Raw genomic sequence first — 20188 nt, forward strand, 5'->3', positions numbered from 1 at the left:
CTTGTGGCATTCCTGCTGTGAAAGGCAACAGGCATTTTAAGAAAGAAAACTGAAATTAAATGTGCAGTAAAATTGGGATAATTAAAGTGGGCTCGGGAGTGAAAGTCAGGAGGACAGTGGTATAAACACACCATGGAAAGTGTAAGGAAACAGACTATGTAAAAAGTTTGTGAATGTCCTGCAGTAAACGTATCACATTACAAATCATTGTGTGCGCCCTGTTCTTAAAATAGGGGTTACAAAAATATGGTTTAATATTATTTATTAAAGACCATCTTGTATTCACACGCATTGCAGCTCTTAAGTTATTGAATTTTTACCAAATTTGAAAAAAAAAGGCTCTTCTTGCTATTTTGGTTGCTGACCCCAGCTTATATTGTTACAGAAAATGCCACCAGGTTGCTAATGAACACAAGAGGTCAGAACCTCAATTATATAATCAAAATGGTAGCACCTCTGGCAACAATAAAAAACTCGAGGCCTCGGTTTAACACTGCCTCAGCAGGAAAAGTACCACCAGCCACTGAATCACAAATACAAGTTCATGTAACACAGAGGCTTTTTCTTTGAGGCCCTATGTCCAAGTTGTGTGTCAGCCAGTTTAGGCTTAGCTTGAGGTTGATTAATCATGGCACAAGGTTGTACACCTACAGGATACATACCCGCAACATAAACATATTCAGTAGCCTAGTTTAAAACAAGATAAAAATCAAACTTTGCATTTTGCATGTCAAATATAGGACATACAGGGAGAGCCAGAAGCTGTTGAAAATTATTGCATCTGCCACTCTTCACTGTGTTAGCTTTCAACTTTATTATTCATCACTGAATTCACTGCAGTAACGCAGCACAGTGCATCTACTTAACCAGCACTGACTCTTATTACTGTTGTTAGAATCTTTGACTGGCATGAAATAGACTTAACTGAAATCATGAAAACAATCTCAGCGAGGCCCATCTTGACTCTCAAAGGGTCAGGCAACTCGACCTGAAATTTTGCTTCTTCATTAAGGGAATTTTTTTTTTTTTGAAGAGATGCACAGAGATGTTAGAAGGCTTAAAGTTCCTCCTTTAGATGCAAATTGGCACACAAGTTGATTGGTAAAAGTACAGATGTTTTCAGTTTCAAACACAAGATAAAAATTAAGGTTTTCTTCACTTCTGGCAATATAAAGGTTTATTCAGACATGTCTTGTAGTAAAGGAACTGTGGTCAACCTAATGTCTCAAGAAAATCCTGCTCATAACGTCCTCAGTTTTAGATTCTAGGTATAAAACATTCTGATCTTATATTTTCAGATAAAGAAATATTTACATTCCATACTGAATATGTTTTAAAGTCAAGTGAAAAGTGCTTTTCTACTCCCACTGAATATGGCCCCTCTGAAATAGGGGCTAAGCTAAGAAAACCGAACAAAAAAGTGACATGAGGGCTTCTCCGAATACTGATCATTTATTATCCTTTCATTTTCAGACATGAAATTACTGTGTTTTAAAATACTGGACACTGAAGTATTTGAAAACCAAAGAAAAACAGCTATAAGCCTTTGATAAGAGACTAAGGAACATCATTAAAAAATCACTGCTAAGCATTTGTAACTCTGAATGCATCTTACACTAAAATGTTTGTCTCAAATCACTTCTATTGAAGCCAAATGCAAACCTTACACTTAAAAGATTTTTAGACGACGTCTACACGATAGACTTTTCCCAGCAAAACTGGGCTTTTGTCAGGAAAGCCCACAGAGTGTCTACACACAAAATGCACTTTGTTGACAGTTTGTTGACAAAACCTGGCACATCTGCCAGCAGCATTATACCTCTCCCCGTTCAGGTACAATGCCTCTACAACACCACAGCGTTCTGTTGACAAAACAGCCACGTAGATCCTCTGGTGCCCTTTTGTTGACAGAGGTGGCTTCCGGTTCACTGGGCAGCCCTATTTGCAGAGTTTCCAGTCAGCTGTTCTGTTGAGAGAGGGCCAGGCAGTCTGCCTACTCTCCGGAAACAGAGTGGATTGCTCTTTCAATTTGCTTTTATGTGTAGAGACAACCTGTCGACAGAAGTTTTGCTGGGAACTCTCTTCCAAAAGTCACTTTTGTTGACAGGAGCTTCTCGTGTAGAGGTAGCCTTAAATCTAGCCACCTATATGAGTCAGAAATTTTTTGATTTACCTATTGATTTTTCCTGGCTACAGTGTTTACTGCTTTACAATTAATCAGAAAGAGTAACTGCAAAGAGTAAACAAGTTCTGCTATTCATTTTAGACCATAAAGTCCTCTCCAATATCGCTTTGCTTTCTCTTTAAAGAAAATGAATTAGCAAGTCCAAAACCTACTGCGATAATCCACGCAAATATAAAGCCAATACCTAGGAGTGTTATTTTCAAATAAAAGGAAACTTTTTAAGGACACTTATAAAAGCAGACTGTAGGTTTAGTTTCTGGTTTTTTAAGCAAAAAAAAAATCAGAAAAAACATATTTTGATATGAGCATATTTCTTATTCCCACTATATATCTCCCCCTTTCATGCTTAGTTCTTTCCCATATTCAAAGGCTTCTACAATGCCAACAAGACAGTGGACATTGCAAATTCACAAAGAACAAACTAATGAACAAACACAAGTTATTAATTCCTGTACCACCCTAAAAACAGAATATATTCCTCTGACTGCTTCATTTTCATAACTAACTCTATTCTGTAGTTCACTTCAATAAAGAGCTTTATATTCCGGTTTCTACATTGCTCCTACTATCTAGGGCAACCTTTTCTATATCCACAAACTCAAACCCTATTCTTTTCAAATCACAGCTCAAAAACTTCCTGGTAGTTTTTGTAAAGGAAGAATCAAATCTTACTAAGACCTTTATGAAAACTCCAAGGAAATCAGTAGGAGCCTTTTCAAAGACTTGATTGTGGTTTAGCTTAGACCCCATCCCTCCAAATTACCCGCATTCAATAATTCTCCCTGAATATCAGACAGCTCTTCTTCTCTTCTGCCCGACCACACCTACAAGTGCTACCTCTAAAACATGAGGAATGCACTTACTGTACAGCTCTGAAACAATCATATAAGAGAAACGTACTATATTATATGACAAGATTGCAAAACTTTTTTAGAAAACAATTCAAAAAGACGGATATAATTTTGAACGTTATTTGCACAGTTATGTAGAAGGAAGGAACAAACTTCTTTCAATCAACAAATGAGGCATAATGTAATAGTACAGAGAGTAAAGTCAGTCAGTAGGCTGTGCCACACTGCTACCAGCAGAGAAGTAAGAGAAGACAAAGATGCAGATATAGCCACAAATGCAAACGCCATCCTCAGAGAAATCTTTTGGCCACAGAACAAGATGGTTGATTTGACTGGGGTGACAGTAAACACTAAAATGACAGGAAACAACATTAAGAGGAGTCAGTATAAACTTGGCACGAAAACGTACTTCTATTTTCTTAGATATTAGTTGCCTTAAAGTTAAGGCTACTGAGTGAAGTGGATTAATCTAAGCTAACTGACAGCTTCAAGACAACTAAAACCCCAGTGTCTGTGACTAAGAAAGCGACTATGGCCACTAAATCAGATAGGCACATAATTAAGCAATATGATTTCATTTACAGATGTTCATGTTGAGCATCCAGCTATATTTGCCAGAAGCTGAGAATGAGCAACAGGGAATGGATTACTTGGTGATTACTTGTTATGTTCATTCCCTCTGGGGCACCTGGCATTGGCCACTGTCTGAAGACAGGATACTGGGCTAGCTAGACCTTTGGTCTGACCCAGTATTGCCATTCTTATGATTTTTAAGAATCAGAGTTCAACTACGCATGGGCAATATTACATTTACAATTAACAGCATTTGCTGAGGCTGTCAATAGAATTGTAAGTGTAATTATATGCACAAATATTTTCAGAAACAAAATGTTACACTTCCAACTCGGAAGGCAGGCTGGAGGCCTTTTGCAAATCCAGATCTTCAAATTCCAGGGACGTTCCTTGCCACATTATTTTAAAATAGATCAATTATGTTACCTAAATACTTGACAATTTCACCATAATATTCTAAGAACATAACAGCCTTAAGCTAAAAGGAGAGTTAACTCCAAAAGCCTAATAATGATAAGTGTATTAAATAGCAATAGAAAAGCTATGCCTATAGCAAAAGCAATTTAAATATGCCAGAATCTCACATATAAGTGTTCAGATGTGTGAGACAAATCTTAGGCTATATCTTCACTAGCCCCCTCCTTTCACAAGGGGCATGGTAATGAGGGATTTGGGCAGATGCTAATGAGATGCTGCCATGAATATGCAGCACCTCATTAGCATAATGGTGGCCACATGCAATTTGAAAGTGCTGCTTTCGAAACGCAGGCTGCCCATGTAGACAGGGCCTTTCAAAAAGACCACTGGAATTTGAAAGCCCCTTCTTCCGAAAACCAAATGGGAAGAAGGGGCTTTTGAAATCAGGGGGTACTTTTGAAAGGCCCACGTCTACATGGGCAGCATGCATTTCGAAAGTGGCACCTTCTAATCACGTGTGATCGTTATGCTAATGAGGCACTGCATATTCATGGTAGCATCTCATTAGCATCTGCTGAAATCCCTCATTACCATGCCCCTTCCGAACGGAGGGGGCTACTGTAGACGCAGCTTTAGTGAATAAGAATTGCATTTTGTATTGTACATTAGGGAAAAGGATTCAAAAATCTCTATTGTGCAACTCTTCTTCCCACCTAACACTCTGAGCATATATTAAAATACGAGGGAATGAAGTAATTGCCAAGAGTCTACTACAAAATGATGCTCAACTCCTGCTATCTGAACTTCTCCACATGCATGCATGGAAATGATGCTAGTTTTTATAAGAATGTGAGTAAAATGCCAAGGACATTTCCTTTTCATGTAACATTTCAATGATAATAATGTCATTATAGCTTTTGGAACAGAAAACAGGATTTCACTATTATTCGCTAAGGGCATGAGTCAGTGGCAATTTTACTACTGACTTCAACTGGAGTTGGCTCATGTAAAACTTTGAGAATACTTTGAGAATAGGGTAAACTTTGAGAATACATCTCTAAAGTGAAGAGGCAGGTGAGAGGGTATCTCACTGCTTGCTATTCAAACAGATCCCTTTGGAGTACTTTTAATGCCATGACAATGCCACATGCTCTATCTACAAATTGTTGGCTTGCCAGAAAAAACAAAACATATGTATTGGATTGTAATTGTATGTTAAATTAAGCAATTACTATGATTTGTAGGGAAGTACAGACCAGATGACATAATCAGAATCAAAGCCCAATAATGCTGGGCATTGTACAAACATGCAGATCATACAAGTGGCTGGACACTGGGAACAGATTACAATGAGCTTTGAAATTTCCCAATTAGCATTCTGTCACCCCTGGAATCAATGGGGAGAACATGTAGAAGGAGCAGATATGAAATCACAAGTGGTAAATGGAATAGGGGGCATATCACAGTACACACTATTTTTAACAAACGAGGCAGACATTCAGCCACAAGTGGCAGTGAGCAAACAAACAGAGCTACTGGCTAAACAGCAGAGTGCACCAAGTCTATGTAGATGAACTCTGAGTATGGAGGATACCCCCTGGGGTGGGGAACTGCTATAATTTGCAACAGGTGGAGTTGTGGGTATTTTGAGTCCCAATATTATGAGGAATAGTGCAGGGAGAGACTTCTAAATTTATCAGAGAGCACTCAATCTAATTTTCATTCTATATTCTTCATCCCAGGTTGGAGATACCTGCCTTGTAAGAGAAAGGTGGGCAGTTCTATTTCACTTTTGCATTACGTTGAGATTTACAATCCAAAGAAACATTACAGTCTTTGGTATGCAGAAGCTGAAGGCATATTTGACTCAGCCCTAACACATGGGATCAAATGTATAAACAATATATTATAACATTTTTAACAATTGTGGGAAAAGGAGTGTGGTATTGCAGGTGTAACAAATTAATGTTTGGAGAATAACAATGTAGGCTATGTCTTCATTTGAAATGCTGCACCTGCATTTCTGTAATGCATATAAGTGTATACACTCACTACAGTGATGGAAGATGTTCTGAGGTGACTGCAGTTAATCCTTTCCCCTTGAGGCAATAGCTAAATCAAGGGAAAAATTCTTTTGTCAACCTCACATAGACTATATTAGGGTCTAGGACTTAGCTATTTCACTAAGAGGTGTAGATTTTTCATATCTCTGAGCAATGTTGTTGGATTGATTGGCCACTTTAGCATATAGCTGGCCCTAAGGTAGGTAAGCCAATTGTATATAAGCTATTCTAGCTATGGCAATTGCATAGCTAGAATCAACTATCTGCAATCGACTTACCTGGCTGTCTTCACAGAGGGAGGTCAATGGGAGAAAATCTCCTGCCGACCTCTCTTATTCCTCACAATATTGAGGAGTGCAGGGGTCCTTTGCCCAACCCCAGATAGTTCGATTTTGTGCAGCTCTATAAGGCACTCAAAACTGAATTCCAGAAGATCGTCCCTGACCTGGTCGATCTTCTGCGTAGTCTAGATGTACCCTCAGTTACAATTACACAGCCTAAAGCCTTCCTTCACAGTATGGTCTGATTTCAAGTCCATAGCAACAGAAAAGCTCTTGTAATGTTCCTCTTTGACTCTCGTGTTATAACTTTCCCATTGTTTATGGGAATATGAGAATTTATTTTTTTCTCAGCACCCTACATGAGGAATGTGTTTACTTAACATGGTAAGTCTTGAGACCAAAAGTGAACACTGTATCAGACAGAAACATTAGCAATAATTAGTTATGGTCATTCTGTTCAACAGCTGAAAGAAACTGCAGAGCAATTAAGTTCACTCACTTTCTAGAAGTCAGGTGAAGAAGCACATCTGGAGATCACAAAGGTAAATTAACTGAGAAGCATACTAAAATGTCTGCATGAGTGGCTTAGAATTTTTGGGTAAAACCTGCAAGCAGTTTAAAGATTAAATAATATTCAATACCTATTTTATCTTGTCATGCTGTTCTAAATGACTTTGGCGATGTATATCTATACTGTACTAGATGTAGAATGGGTGAGTTTCTAGTGTATGTAGTCAAGTTTTTGGACACGTTTGAGAGTTTACCATTATGATTGGGAATTGGGGAAAGCTGCAATGGTACAATAGCTTTAATTCTGACACACCTCTTGAACAGCACTTCAGCTCTCATATGTAGTGCTCAGACTGAGAAATCAATGAGAACACATGAAGCTCAAGCCACAACCCTGAAACAACTGCTCCACTACTTTCTAATAGATGGGAGATGTTGAATACTCTAACCATCTAATACAGGGCACTTAAAATATCTGCCACAGACAGAAATATATAACATTAGGATTAATACTGTGGGCTGGTAGCAACAAGTTCCTCCACCTGATTTTTTAATGTTCAACATACGCTCAAAAACATTCATGTAAATAACATGGGGACAGGGATTGTGTAACACTAGTAAAGAGATTGATTTAATAGATTCCTTGATTCCTAGTGGAATTCCGAGGTAAGAAATGAAAATATTTAGGCATGCAGGGAACTGATATTCTTGGGTTACCTAAACTGATATTTTAGTGACATAATTCATGTTTACATTTCATAATATGCAATATTTAGCTTTTCACCTGTAGATCTCAAAGTGAAGGGAAAAATAAGACTCAGAGGGTTAGCTGTGTTAGTCTGTATCTGGAAAAACAACACAAGTCCTGTAGCACCTTATAGACTAACAGATATTTTGGAGCATAAGCTTTCGTGGGCAAAGACACAACATCAAAAGCAATGGAATCTCCACTATGTTGCATCTGATGAAGCGGGTCTTTGCCCACGAAAGCTTATGCTCCAAAATATCTGTTCATCCATAAGGTGCCACAGGACTTCTCACCGTTTAACTAAATAAGCGTCTGTTTAGATAGTTAAAGAAGTCATTTCATATATGTTACAGAACATTACTATCCCCATTTGTACGAAGGATGAAGCAGACAAGATTATGTCAGTTGCCCAACATCTCAGAAAGAATCAATGGCAATAAAACAATAAAACTTGAGTCTTGAGCAATAAAACTTGGGTCCACCATTACCCACTCAGATACCCTACTCTCTGTACCATGTTACTTCCATTACACTCATTCTGAGAAGCCACAAGTTCCCTAACAAATTCTGAGTTCTTTGTCATATGGCAGGGAACGTGGCATGCATTTAAAAATGCACAGCAGCACTACACAGTATGGCAGAGAAAGAGATTACTGTTTCCAAAAGAAAATAGAGAAACATTTAGCAAGGGACATTGTAACCAAAATACCAGAGCAAACACACTTGCAACCAGTGATCTGAGGGATTTACTGATCTTAAGGACTCTGGTGTTTATTCTTCATTTGAAAGATGGCACCCCTAACAAATATAACACATTCTGGAAAACTGGTGTTCACTCCAAGAGAATACTGCTATCTTCTGAATTGCCAGCATCACTTCCTTCAGCACCTGGGTCTTCCCTGGAGTCTCATCTCCAAAGACTGGCCAGGCCCAAGGCTGCTTAGTTTGTAAGATCTGACAAGACCAGAGCCCAAGCTGGTATAGCTGCAGTAAACAGCTGTAAACAGCTATGCAACCCAGGCAGGGTGGAACGAATCAAACTGAAAATCAAGATGCATGTAGGTATTTAATCTAGGATTTGGGAAATTTGAGTTTCTCCTACCCCTAGTCAAGCAACTAATATAGAGAGGTTACAGGGGGTGGAAGTTGGTGAGATAAAAGAAGGAAATCAAGGTACCTGTAAATGTGTCAGAGAAAAAGCAGAAAGTTTGTGTGCACATGCAAACAGGTTACGCTGTTAGCGCATTCCAGTGATAAGTTATGTACATCAAGACTATAAAAAGTATGTGGAAAACACAAAAGCCTATCAGATCCCAGGAGCGAAAGGCAGAAGAGGTTGATTGTGGGGTTTTCTCCCCGAGGGCCAGCAGAGAGTCAACAGTCTTTCGAATGTGACGAATATCCGACTGCAGGATGTCATACGGAGAGCAGAGGTCAGCCTATCCCGAAGGGCAGCCATTAGAACAGAAAAAAACAGTGCATAAAATTAAAAATACAAAGAGAGAGAGTTGGATACACTATCAAAATATTCTATTACCAGCATCAATAGGTAGGAATATATTGTTTCTTTCAAGGTCTCTTAATTTACTAGTTGCACCATCTTTTGTTTCCTCTAAATACTTAAACTATCAAACAACATCCAAATACTAGTGCAAACAGATGATGCATGCTAAGGGTTCAATCCTGCAAAACTTTATACACATAGTCCCATTCAATCACTTAAATGGGACTAACTGCATTCAGATTTCGCAAGGAGAGGCCCCTACAAAAGCAAGAAAGTTCTCTTAGCAGCTGAGAAAAACCATGATACTGAAATCTCAGGAAAATGTACTAAAAATCTATTGTTATAAATATATAGGCAATTGTTCACCTAACATCACATGCACCCTAAAATCTGTTCATTAAATCTTTTACTTCAGTGGGTACTCTGGGATGAAAATTGAAAGAGACAGATGTTAAATGATAATGAATAGTTTAATAAAATTTCCAAGCTGAGGAATTTAAAGCTCAAATTTATTTACAATTTTAAAATTAAAAATATGTGAACCTAGGCTATTCATACAATGCATACACATAAGTAAAAGCATCATTAATTTTCTTTTTAAAAGTTATGTTAGATGTAGGAAAAACAGAGCCTCATTTCATAAGTAAATTCCAGCTTGTTCTGGGCCAACTATATTTAGTTATTAAAAGGAAAATAATTCTAGTATATAATAAAAAACATGAAGAATCTGCAAGCTTAAGATATTGTAATGCTTCAAAGCTTCAAAATACAGTCTTAATTAATTATCACATTTTCAAAAGAATCAGAGCTCTTCTACTGTGAGAAATGACTCCACAGAATTTCTGTAAGGAAGCCTGTTTACAACACTAGCCCTGGAGAATCCAGGGTTATTACATATCAAACATTTCTAAAGCAAATTCTTTAACAGATAGCTTGGGGTCCCCCCACCAACCAACAGGCCTGCACTTCAACTTGGGACCATAAAGTCAAGCTGGGAACTTTCCTCTCTGCAAATCATCATCTGTAATAAAGGGGTAGTTCGGGCCTTCATTTGCACTGACACCATCATCTCAATGGGTTTGCACTTATGTGACTGGAATGGAGACCAAGTCTGCATATGGGGACAATGCCAGCATAGCTGTGGTGACACAAATATGTACATAGCATAAATGAAGCCTTCACCAATGGAAAGCAGCAACATGAGTGGTAACCTAGGCTGACAGAAGCACGCTTATGTTGACCTAGCTGCTTCTGCGCTGGAGGTTAGGTCCACAGAGCTATGTCACTCAATGGTGTGGGTTTTTCATAACCCCTAAGACCTGTAGGAATGCCATCTTAAATTGTGTGTGTTGACCAGGCCTCAGTAAGCAACAGTGGCAATGATATTACCAGGAAGAAGATAATTCACCTCATTCTCTGTTACTATTGTTGGCTCTGGCTTTAACAGGAGTAGAAAGTGGTAAAAACTTAATTTTGTTACTCATGCAAATCAACGCAACATTGAATATACACAAAGAAAAGATCTGATTAGGGATAGTGTGGCCATTTTTACACAATCACTTTTCAGAGTAGAAGCGTGCTTCTACCTCCAAATTCAAATATATCATCACTCTCAAAGGTATACTACTCAAATTTGGGAAATAAGTGCAATACACACAGAGTTTAAAAACACTAAATTTTGTACGTAAAGCTGAATTAAAGCATAAGATGGAAAAAAAATTAATAGAATTGTAAGCTTGAAATGCTCAGTTTTGAGCACAGAAACCTGTTAAAACGAAAATCTCATTGATGTAGATATGAAATATTACATTTTTACCAAAGACTAATAAATATTGCATTAGCTTTCTAACAGAGTAAAACAGACTAATTTCATAACTGTCAAAAACATAACCAATTTAACCCCTGCCCTAAATATTTTGAAGGTAAATTCAGGTAATCTGATATAAAGAAGGATAGTGCCTTTTTATTTTGAATGGAAAAGACACCTTTGGAGCAGATTGGAAAGAAGTAATTTGAGAGTCAGTGCCAGCAGCTTTCATTCTTCAATAAGTCTAATTTTACAGACAGTGAGGAGTTTGCTGCCCGGAGACTTGCCAATGGAAGAGCATTCAAAAAATGAAACTATGCAGAAATCATTAAGCACGCAAAGGGAATTTCCTACAAGAACTGTTGCTTAATGTTTAAATTGGTGAAATCAGACCAAATCTGAGAAAAGCCTGACTATTCTGCACATTTATTTGCTCTATAAGTGTCTGAATATGCAAAGAAATATTTCTCAAATTAAAAAATATTTCTGGCACGACTGACCATTTCCCCTGCTGATTCCAGATAAAAATCTCTCATATTATAGATGTCACCTACTGCTTTTGAACAGGAATATTTTCAATAACTAAATACATAATTCCCACCTGAGTTATTGGAATTTAGTTATTCTGATGTGAAACTAAAACATAAAAACAAAATCATCTAGCTAACAAGTACAATATTAAAGAAGAAGAAAAATTCTGCTTGGATAAGCAACAACTTCAAACATTCTTCTCTCCTCAGTATAAGCACACTTACTATTAGTCACAACGAAACATCTAAGCACAGGCACTGTCTCAGTTACAATGATTTTTTTTGTTTAAAGTACGTGCAGCTGCCAAACCTGTGCAAACAGAATACATATTTTGATAGAGCAGATAGATACGGAAGGTTAATCACGTAACTGGCTGTTGGCAGGCACAAGTATGTGCCTTTCATCAGATGCATCTGCAGTAAATTACACAGACAAATCAGGTGTACAACTTGAAAATCAAGCCCACAACATTTTAATTTCTAAAAATAACATCTCAGTGGTAAGAACTCAGAATTACATGAAAGAATGCATACTTTTGTGTAGATACTATACAATACCTACCTAGGAAACTCAAGAGTTAAGATTTTGCAGCATACTGTACCACTCGCATCCAAACTGTTGTCCAAATATCCTACATTGCCTACCACAGTGGGGAAAAATCCATACCTGATATAATTGCATTCACTTGAAAGTCTCTGGAACAAACTCTAGTGAGGCAATCAGAACACAAGCTTGAATGGAAAATGGGGGAGGGTGGACAAATATAGCAGTAGCAGTGAAAATAGCTAACAAGTTGGTTACTAAGATAAAATTTTAACAACAATAGACTTCTGTTCCATTATCTATCTCCCTCACTAATGGCAAAGCACAATGGCTTGATTCAGCTGTGAAATGGTAAACAATTTACCTTCCCAAGGGGGGCCAGAGTTAACATCCCATTGAGACTAATGGGCACAGCTCATACTTGTCTCAAAGCTGCTGTTTCAAATTCACTGAAGACTGACAACCACTCTGCCTGGGTTAATGTTTACTACACATTTTGAAGATTATTTTGCTGTTGGAAAGACTCTAGGCTTAATATAGCTCTGTTTGTATTAATGACATCTTACATTCTGGAGCATATTTATTCAACCAATTCCAAAAGAACATTTAATTATGCAGCTGTTTGTATAGCAAGACATGTAAGACTGGATGGCTATGTCTACAGCAGCAAGTTGTTTCAAAAAATCTGGGGCTCTTTCAAAAAAATCCCACAGAGCATTTACACACAAAATGCGTCTTTTTGATATTAAATCAGCACTTTTTCTGGCCACCCTCCTCCTCTCCCAGAGGAGGAAGAGTACCTTTTTCCAAATGATTCTTCCTTTTTTCAAAGAGCTGTCTTCATGGCACCAGATTTTTCAATCTGTGGCCCATACTTTTGGGAGAGTGGGGGTTGTGTGGATGCTTGCTATCGAAAGAGCAGATTGATTTTTACTATCCGCTTTTTTGTGTGTGGACACATACTTTCAAAGTAAGTTTTTTTGGGAGAGATCTTCCAGAGAAACTTCTTTCAAAGGATTCGCTGTAGTGTAGACATAGCCAATGGGATTTGAACAGGTCATTTACTCCAATAGCCACCTGCCAGGTGTTGTCTAACTTTTTCTTAAAAACCTCCAATAACGAAGAGTCTACAACATGCAAGCAGCTTCTTGCAGAGCTTTAATACTCTTACAATTAGGAAAGTTTTCCTAATATCTAACAAATTTCTTTTGCTGGAATTTAAACCATAATCTTCTGTTCTTCATACACCCCTTCCCCACCAGTATTCTCTCTTCCAGATTAAACAAAACCTAATATTTTCATTTTTTTTCTTGTAGATCACGTTTTCTAGACTTTTTCACCATTTTGGTTGCTCTCCTCTGGTGTCTCTCTACTTTGTCCACATCTCCCCAAAGTAAGGTGCCAAAGCTGAGGCCCTGTCAATGCAGACATTGTGGAAGAATTATTTCTTGTATCTTTTTTACAACAATCCTGATAACATATCCCATAATGAGGTTTGCTTTTTCTTTTTTCTTTTCTTTTTGGCAGCAGTCTTGTATTGTTGACTCACACTTTAGTTTGTGATCCACTGGAACTCCTCTTTATGCATTCATTTCCCAGTTTGTAAGTGTAGGACTTTGCACATGTCTTTATTAAATGTCACCTTATTTATTTCAGATCATTTCTGCAGTTTGTCAAGATCATTTTGAATTCTAAATTGTCCTCCAAAGACCTTGCACCCCTCCCAGTTTGGTATCTTCCACACACCTTACAACCATGCCTTCTACGTCATTATCCAAATCATTTCATAAGATATTGAACAGAACTGGACCCGGGAAGGCTCCCAACTCAGAATGCCTTTCCAGCTTGATAGCAAACCCTGATGGGGTCTCTCATGTTAAATTTGGTTTTCGTATACTTCTCCCTTATGCTATAAAGTACATATGGTTTTCCCACCCTTATCTCTTGTCTGTTCTTGGAGGTGACACTGCCTTGAGAGCTTGGCAGCTGGGAAAAGGCGGCTGCTGGCCACATGCCCAGCTCTGGAGTCAATAAAGAATTAAGGGTAGCAATATCAGCACTCATTTCCCACCCCACCCTCCACTCATTGGTAATCTGTGCCTTGCTGTTTTTTCCAGATGATGTCTGGTTAAAGTCACCCATTGCCTCCCAGTCCAGTTCTTCAGATGAGAAAAAGCCTAATTCACCTTTTTTCATTTTGGGTTAGGTGGTCTGTAGGAGACTCCCTACTGTGATATCACCCCTATTTTTTACCCCTCTTTACCCATAGACTCTTAAAGGCAACACCTCCTCCCCTTTTTTCCCCAGTCTGTTCTTCCTGAATACGCTCTCGTAGCTTTCTATGTCAATATTCCAGTCATGTCTAGTAGCTTCCCATGACAATATTCCCCTCATGTGAAATATCCTATTAACTGTGTATGATTCCAATTATGTCAGTTGTAATTATCCACTAGTATATTTAGTTCTTCCAGTATATTCCCCATATTTGTTGTATTAGTGTATAGACATCAAAGGCATTCGTTAGATTTCCCCTCTATTGTCCCTCGTCTCTCTTTTGCACTTGCTGTGATTATACTATAATCATATTATACATCAAGTCTTGCACATATTTTACTCTGTGTCAAGAAAAATCTTCCAAATTTGCTCACCTGTATGTGTTCTTATACCTCTGAGTGCTCCCAAGAGGCTACATGTCATGCGCAGATGACTGGAGTACCTCTACAGTGTGTTCATACATATTAACAATATTTAAAGATGAATTTCAAAGCAAAAGCCTAAGCTTTTCCCAAAAAGATCATCTCTGACTTCTTTCTGTTTATTAATTTAAAATGGTGGTTCTGAATCAGAGGCGTACGTATGCCTGAGGGTGGCACAGTGATCTTAAAGGGGATACATCAATTCATCTAGATATTTGCCTTGTTTTACCACAGTCTACATAAATGCACCAGTGAAGTGAGTACAAACTAAAATTTCAGACAATTACTTTGTTATACTCCTCTATGTGCTGTACACTGAAATGCAAGTACAATATTTATATTTCAAGTGACTTAACTCAAATATATGATAAAACTGAGAAAATAAGCAATTTTTTCAGTAATAGTGTGCAGGGACACACAGTTTATGTCCAGTTTCATAAGTAAGGAGTTTTTAAGTGAAGTAAAGCCTAGGGATCTGCAAGACAAATCAGATTCGCTGAAGGAGTACAGTAATCAGGAGAGGTTCAGAGCCACTGATTTAAAAAGCTGTATGTCTTTTGCTTTGCTTGAGGACCTTGGGAAGATATCTGAATAATCTTTTTCTGACTCTCAACATTCCTTCACCATGAACTGGAGCCTGGAAAAGCAACAACCCTGGACTCAACCTCCTGTATAATTATCATCCTCCAAATCATATGGCATGTCTGCAGCTTCATGCTATGCTTGTCACAAGGTCAGTCACGAAGCTTATGGCTCTGGAGTTCCTTCAGCATTACCCCTAAACTGCACGCCACCTTATTCCACTGAACTATTGAACCATGTCTGGAATGGACCATTATGAGTATCTCTTGTACTGAAACAGCATTCAGCTCATCTCGGCTCATCCATTTTCCTCCCGAGAAAGCTGTGAATATGACTGGAATAATAGGAGAGATGCTACTCTGTGGTGTGGGTCAGCAGGCATCAGAGTTGCCAAGAAAGCGGCCTAGATGACACAGCAGCCTTCGCATGCAGGGCAGCAGGTTTAAATGTGACATGACAGTGTTATGCCACTAATATTAATTCCAAGTGCTGTAATGTGGCATCCAATGAAAGGCCCACTGTTTGAGGGGAAGGAGGGAGTACAAAGGGGGCAGTTGCTCTGGCTGCCACTGCCACTACTTTGAGAGCAGCAGTGGCAGAGCTGTATACCCCTTAGGAATGTTGCGGAAGTGTTGCTCCAGTGGCGTGCAGCTGTAAGGGTGGGAGAGAGCAGTGTCATGGTGCAGGCAGCACAGAATGCTGATTGCCCTTGGCACCACCCCTTCTGCTCTTGGGCTCCCTGCTTTTCCACGGCATGGAGTTGGCCCCCGCTCCCGCCTTCCCCAGGGTCAATGACAGCTGTTGGCACCAATGTCTGATGATGACAGCATACCTATTTTTAGGTACAGAATATAAACTAATGTTTTGTGGTCAAACATCAATGTTTTGTTTTTCAATAATGGAATAACTAATGACTCTGGATGACCCTCGAAATGTGCACTGGTATCTTTGGTTGAACATACAGTCTACAGCCCATGGAAAGAGTAACTGAGGCCAAGACAGCTGGCCATTTCATATGGCTCCATATGGGTGCGTCTACACTAGGAACTAACTTTGAAGTTAACTTTGAAGTTAGGCACTATATCCAAGTAGCCAGCAGAGAGTCTACACAACTTTCCCCTTACTTCAAAGTTAACTTCGCAGTAGGGAGCCCAACTTCAAAGCCCTTATTTCATTCCAGGGAATGGAGTAGTGCCCTACTTTGAAGTTTAACTTTGAAGTAGGGTGTGTGTAGACCCAGTTCCTATCTTTACTTTAGAAGTGTCATTAGGAAGATTCAAAAAGTCACCAGGCCTGATACACTCATCAACTTTCATTTTGCATTCACAAAATGCATTGCAGAGGCCAGTAGCACTGGCTCTACCGTTGAAATACAGCTGCCAAGGGCTTTACTGAAGTTGAAAAAGTGGTATGAAAGCAAAGCCAAAACTACCCAGGCACTGTTAGGGTAAAGGGTGTGGGTAACTAGCCTGAACTATGACCACAAAATATGTTGTACAAGCATTGTACTACATTCTGAAAAAGAAATTAAAGTACTTATTAATATTTACCCACAGATTCAAGAGCACATATTGATAAGCTTGCATAAGGCCCAGGAGGGAAAATGTTTGTCATTCTACGGCTCTCTGTGAGAGGAGATACTGAGAAATAGCATTGCTCAGTTGTTAGTATGGCATACAGTGTCATTTTGTAGTTTCTGCTTAAGTGAATGGCATTATCCTTGCTTAGGTTCACAAATTGTTGCCACTGCCTGCTCACTACAGGGTATAGGGAAGAGATTTCTTCATTTTGCAAAGCTCTCAGATCCTTCTCAACCACAAGGCACAGACCAGGTCCTGCAAAACTAATCTTGTTTACGCTGACAGATAGCTCACATCCTTTGAACATCATCTGTTTCATTCAAACCAACAATGCAAAACTGCATACAAATCTCTTGTTCTGCTATAACCAAACATCTGAGCCTACGGTGGCCCGGATTAAACTTAATATTTTGCTCGTTCCTAAAAGTACAGAGTCAGACCCTAAAAAAATATATCAGCAAAGTGCTTCCCCTCTGTCCATGACCAGGAGTGCCTCGCATTGTACAGGGATCAGCTGGTGACCACAGATAGTTCAATTTTGCTTGTCTCTACTAGGCATGTGAAATTGAACTCTGGAAGATTGATCCTTACTGGGTGTAGTGTCGACATACCCTAAGGCTATATAAAGACAACTAACATACGCATAAAGTGGGGAATATCTTTCTCAGCACTTTTACAGCATATGGGTCCTAGACTGATGCTTGATCTGTGTGGCCACTGGAGCCCTGCCAGCTGCTTACACAAACATATCTACCTACCACTGCACTTTGTTTTCAAAATTTTCTCTCTCCCCCTGAGAGAAACCCACTCTCTCCATAAACCCCAGTGAATGCTAAACACCTTTTCTTACCTGCTTTCTGAAACACAATGAATTTTCCACAAATGATAATAAGAAACTTATTGTTTGCCATCCATGCTTAATAAACCTGAATTCTCTTACAAAAATTCCACAGGATCTCTTATGAATTAGAAACCTCAGACACATGTACTTGAGATTTAAGTGAACTTTATATGGGTAGAAACAAATGTTGGTTTACTTAGATTCATAAGATTCTACGCTTTGCTTAACTCTCTGTGAAAACTTGCAATACACAAACAGAAAAATGGTGCCAAAAATCTATGGCAAGTCAGCAATATTAGCACAGAAAGTTTATATTTTGTTAAAAGCGGTAAAGATAAAAACAAATAAATCCAATTCACAGAGGCAATGTATGATGGTGGAAGCTGGGATTACCTCCCCCGTCTCCCCATTTCTCTCAGCATTTAAGTGCCCTGCCCTGGACCTGACTGCCAGCCATCAGAACCTTTAAATTGTGCCCCTCCCACTTTCAGGAATTGTGTTGTCTTTGCTTAATCACTAACATTAAGACAACAGTAATTGTTGGGACCCAGTTAGCGGACTTACTGCAATTTAACAAGGGAACAGAGTGAAGATTATTACCTCAACTGAGCTCCTCGGACTGTTCTGTGCCATTCAAAGGATCTTATGTGAATATAAAACTCCTCAGACGTTATTATGGCAATGCATTTTCTTTTTTAAAACACCTACTTAAAAAAAGCCACCCTCCTCCTCTCCCTTCCCCGAGAAGGCCACTTCCAGGCAACTCTTAATCAGAGTGCATCACAGTGTTGCTCACATCTCTCTAAACATTCTAGCCACCGGCTGCATACAGTTTGGCACAAGACTCTCATGACAGGGAAACAGGCCTTCTGATTTCTGAAATTAATATTTTGACCCCCCCCATATGCAATCATTTTAATATTATGCTGAATGTTTTACATTGCATAACTTTATTAATGCATAGTAACTACTTTCATAGAGAGCCAGTTCATAAAATTGGGATTACAGAATTTCATTTTAATGGTAATTCAGTTTAGTTGTAAGGAAAATCCTGCCTTCCAATCTCTCTTCAAATGGTGAAAAGGGCAAAAATATTGCTTGTTTTGCAGTCCTTCAAACAAAGGTGAGACTAATGGATTTTCTTCACATTCTGAAAAGGAATCCTTTCAGTTTAAAAATTTTGCATTCAAGTCTCATCCCAAAGTAAAAACAAAACAACTTTTTTTTAAATAAAAGTGTTCTTAGAGCCTTAGTTTCACTGTCATGTCAGCAATAATACAATTGAAAACATTAAGTAACGTACGGTTTCATGTTTGTAGCTTTAAATTTTACTGCATTAAAAACAGTCTACAAACAAACTAATTCCTCATACTGACGGCTAATTGTTTGACATTTTAATTTCTGTAATTACTTCAGCTATATTTTTAGATACCGGGAAAAATTCTGATCTAAACTGAATCAATGTTAATCTGGAGCAACTAAACTGTATCGTAATGAAGTACGCCCACATAATTTTTGTTGGGCGATACACTATTAGCACTCTCTACAGGAAAACTGACAATGTAAAATCCTATCCTTTTTGAGTTTACACCATTCAGTCATTTCACATTTTTTACAATGCTATTTTAACATCACAATAAAAACTCACTCATTTGCATTCTGCTTCTCTGCACAGTCCATAATTTGCACATATGAAATGGTCTTTTCTCTTTACATCTCAGCAGAAATGTGACAGAGTGCTCAGCTGAGATCTCATATGATCAATTTCTTTGACAAAATGAATTACAAAATATATAATATAGTATAAATACTTAAAAACATTTAAAGTTAAGCTTGTAAAATTACAATACCACTCTTTACAAACTTGCTTATTTTTCCTTATGTAAAAACAAGATTTATCTACTTGCTGTATTTACCAGTAATTTTCTATAAAAACATAAGGAGAGGTGTTGGGATTACTGTATATATCATAATCTGACTATCTATGACAAAACAGGCATGTTTTCAAAAATGACCATTAACCGTTTTGTGATACAATACACTTGTTTTCTTATTACTGAATTTGCTAATTCACAAAATTCAGTCTTTTCTTAATGGGCCTTCTGGTCGTGAGAGCTATGGCTACACTCGACCCATCTGTCGACAGATATTTCTGTCGTCAGGGAAATCTCGACAGAACCTCTGCCAGCAGATTGCATCTACACACAACTTGCTCTACTGGCAGAGAACTGCCAGCCTGCACTGCCCTCTGGTGCCAGAAAGCAGAATGGCAGCTCTGCAAAGAGAGCTGCCCAGCAACCGGAAGCCCTCTCTGTTGACAGAAGTGTCCACACTACACTTCTGTCAAAGTTATGCCTCAAATTTTTTAGGGATAATACTGTCGAGGCAAATGCAGAGTTCTGTCAAGAATACATCGACAGAATGCTTTAAGTCTGTAGAAGCTCCTTGAGTTATGTTGACAGAAGGCCCCTTCTGT

The 20188-nt window shown here is 38.5% G+C and overlaps 1 protein-coding gene across 3 annotated transcripts in view; it reads right to left on the reverse strand.

Moving 5' to 3' along the window:
• The window catches only part of LRCH1 (leucine rich repeats and calponin homology domain containing 1), a 201603-nt gene that overhangs the window by 5345 nt on the left and 176070 nt on the right, over positions 1-20188 (reverse strand). The window contains exon 19 of one of the 3 annotated variants that reach the window (XR_012644535.1): positions 8806-9067. The exons of 1 other annotated variant lie outside the window; for it this stretch is intronic. Coding sequence is in view for 1 of the 2 variants with exons in the window: in XM_074988011.1 (XP_074844112.1) it covers positions 18842-18862 (21 nt within the window). In the remaining variant the exon portion in view is untranslated. Of the gene's footprint in view, positions 1-8805; positions 9068-17579; positions 18863-20188 lie in introns of those variants that run through there. One more of the 3 variants, XM_074988011.1, reaches the window with a different exon arrangement.

This window comes from Carettochelys insculpta, chromosome 1, assembly GCF_033958435.1.
Source record: "Carettochelys insculpta isolate YL-2023 chromosome 1, ASM3395843v1, whole genome shotgun sequence".
Classification (NCBI taxonomy): domain Eukaryota; kingdom Metazoa; phylum Chordata; order Testudines; family Carettochelyidae; genus Carettochelys; species Carettochelys insculpta.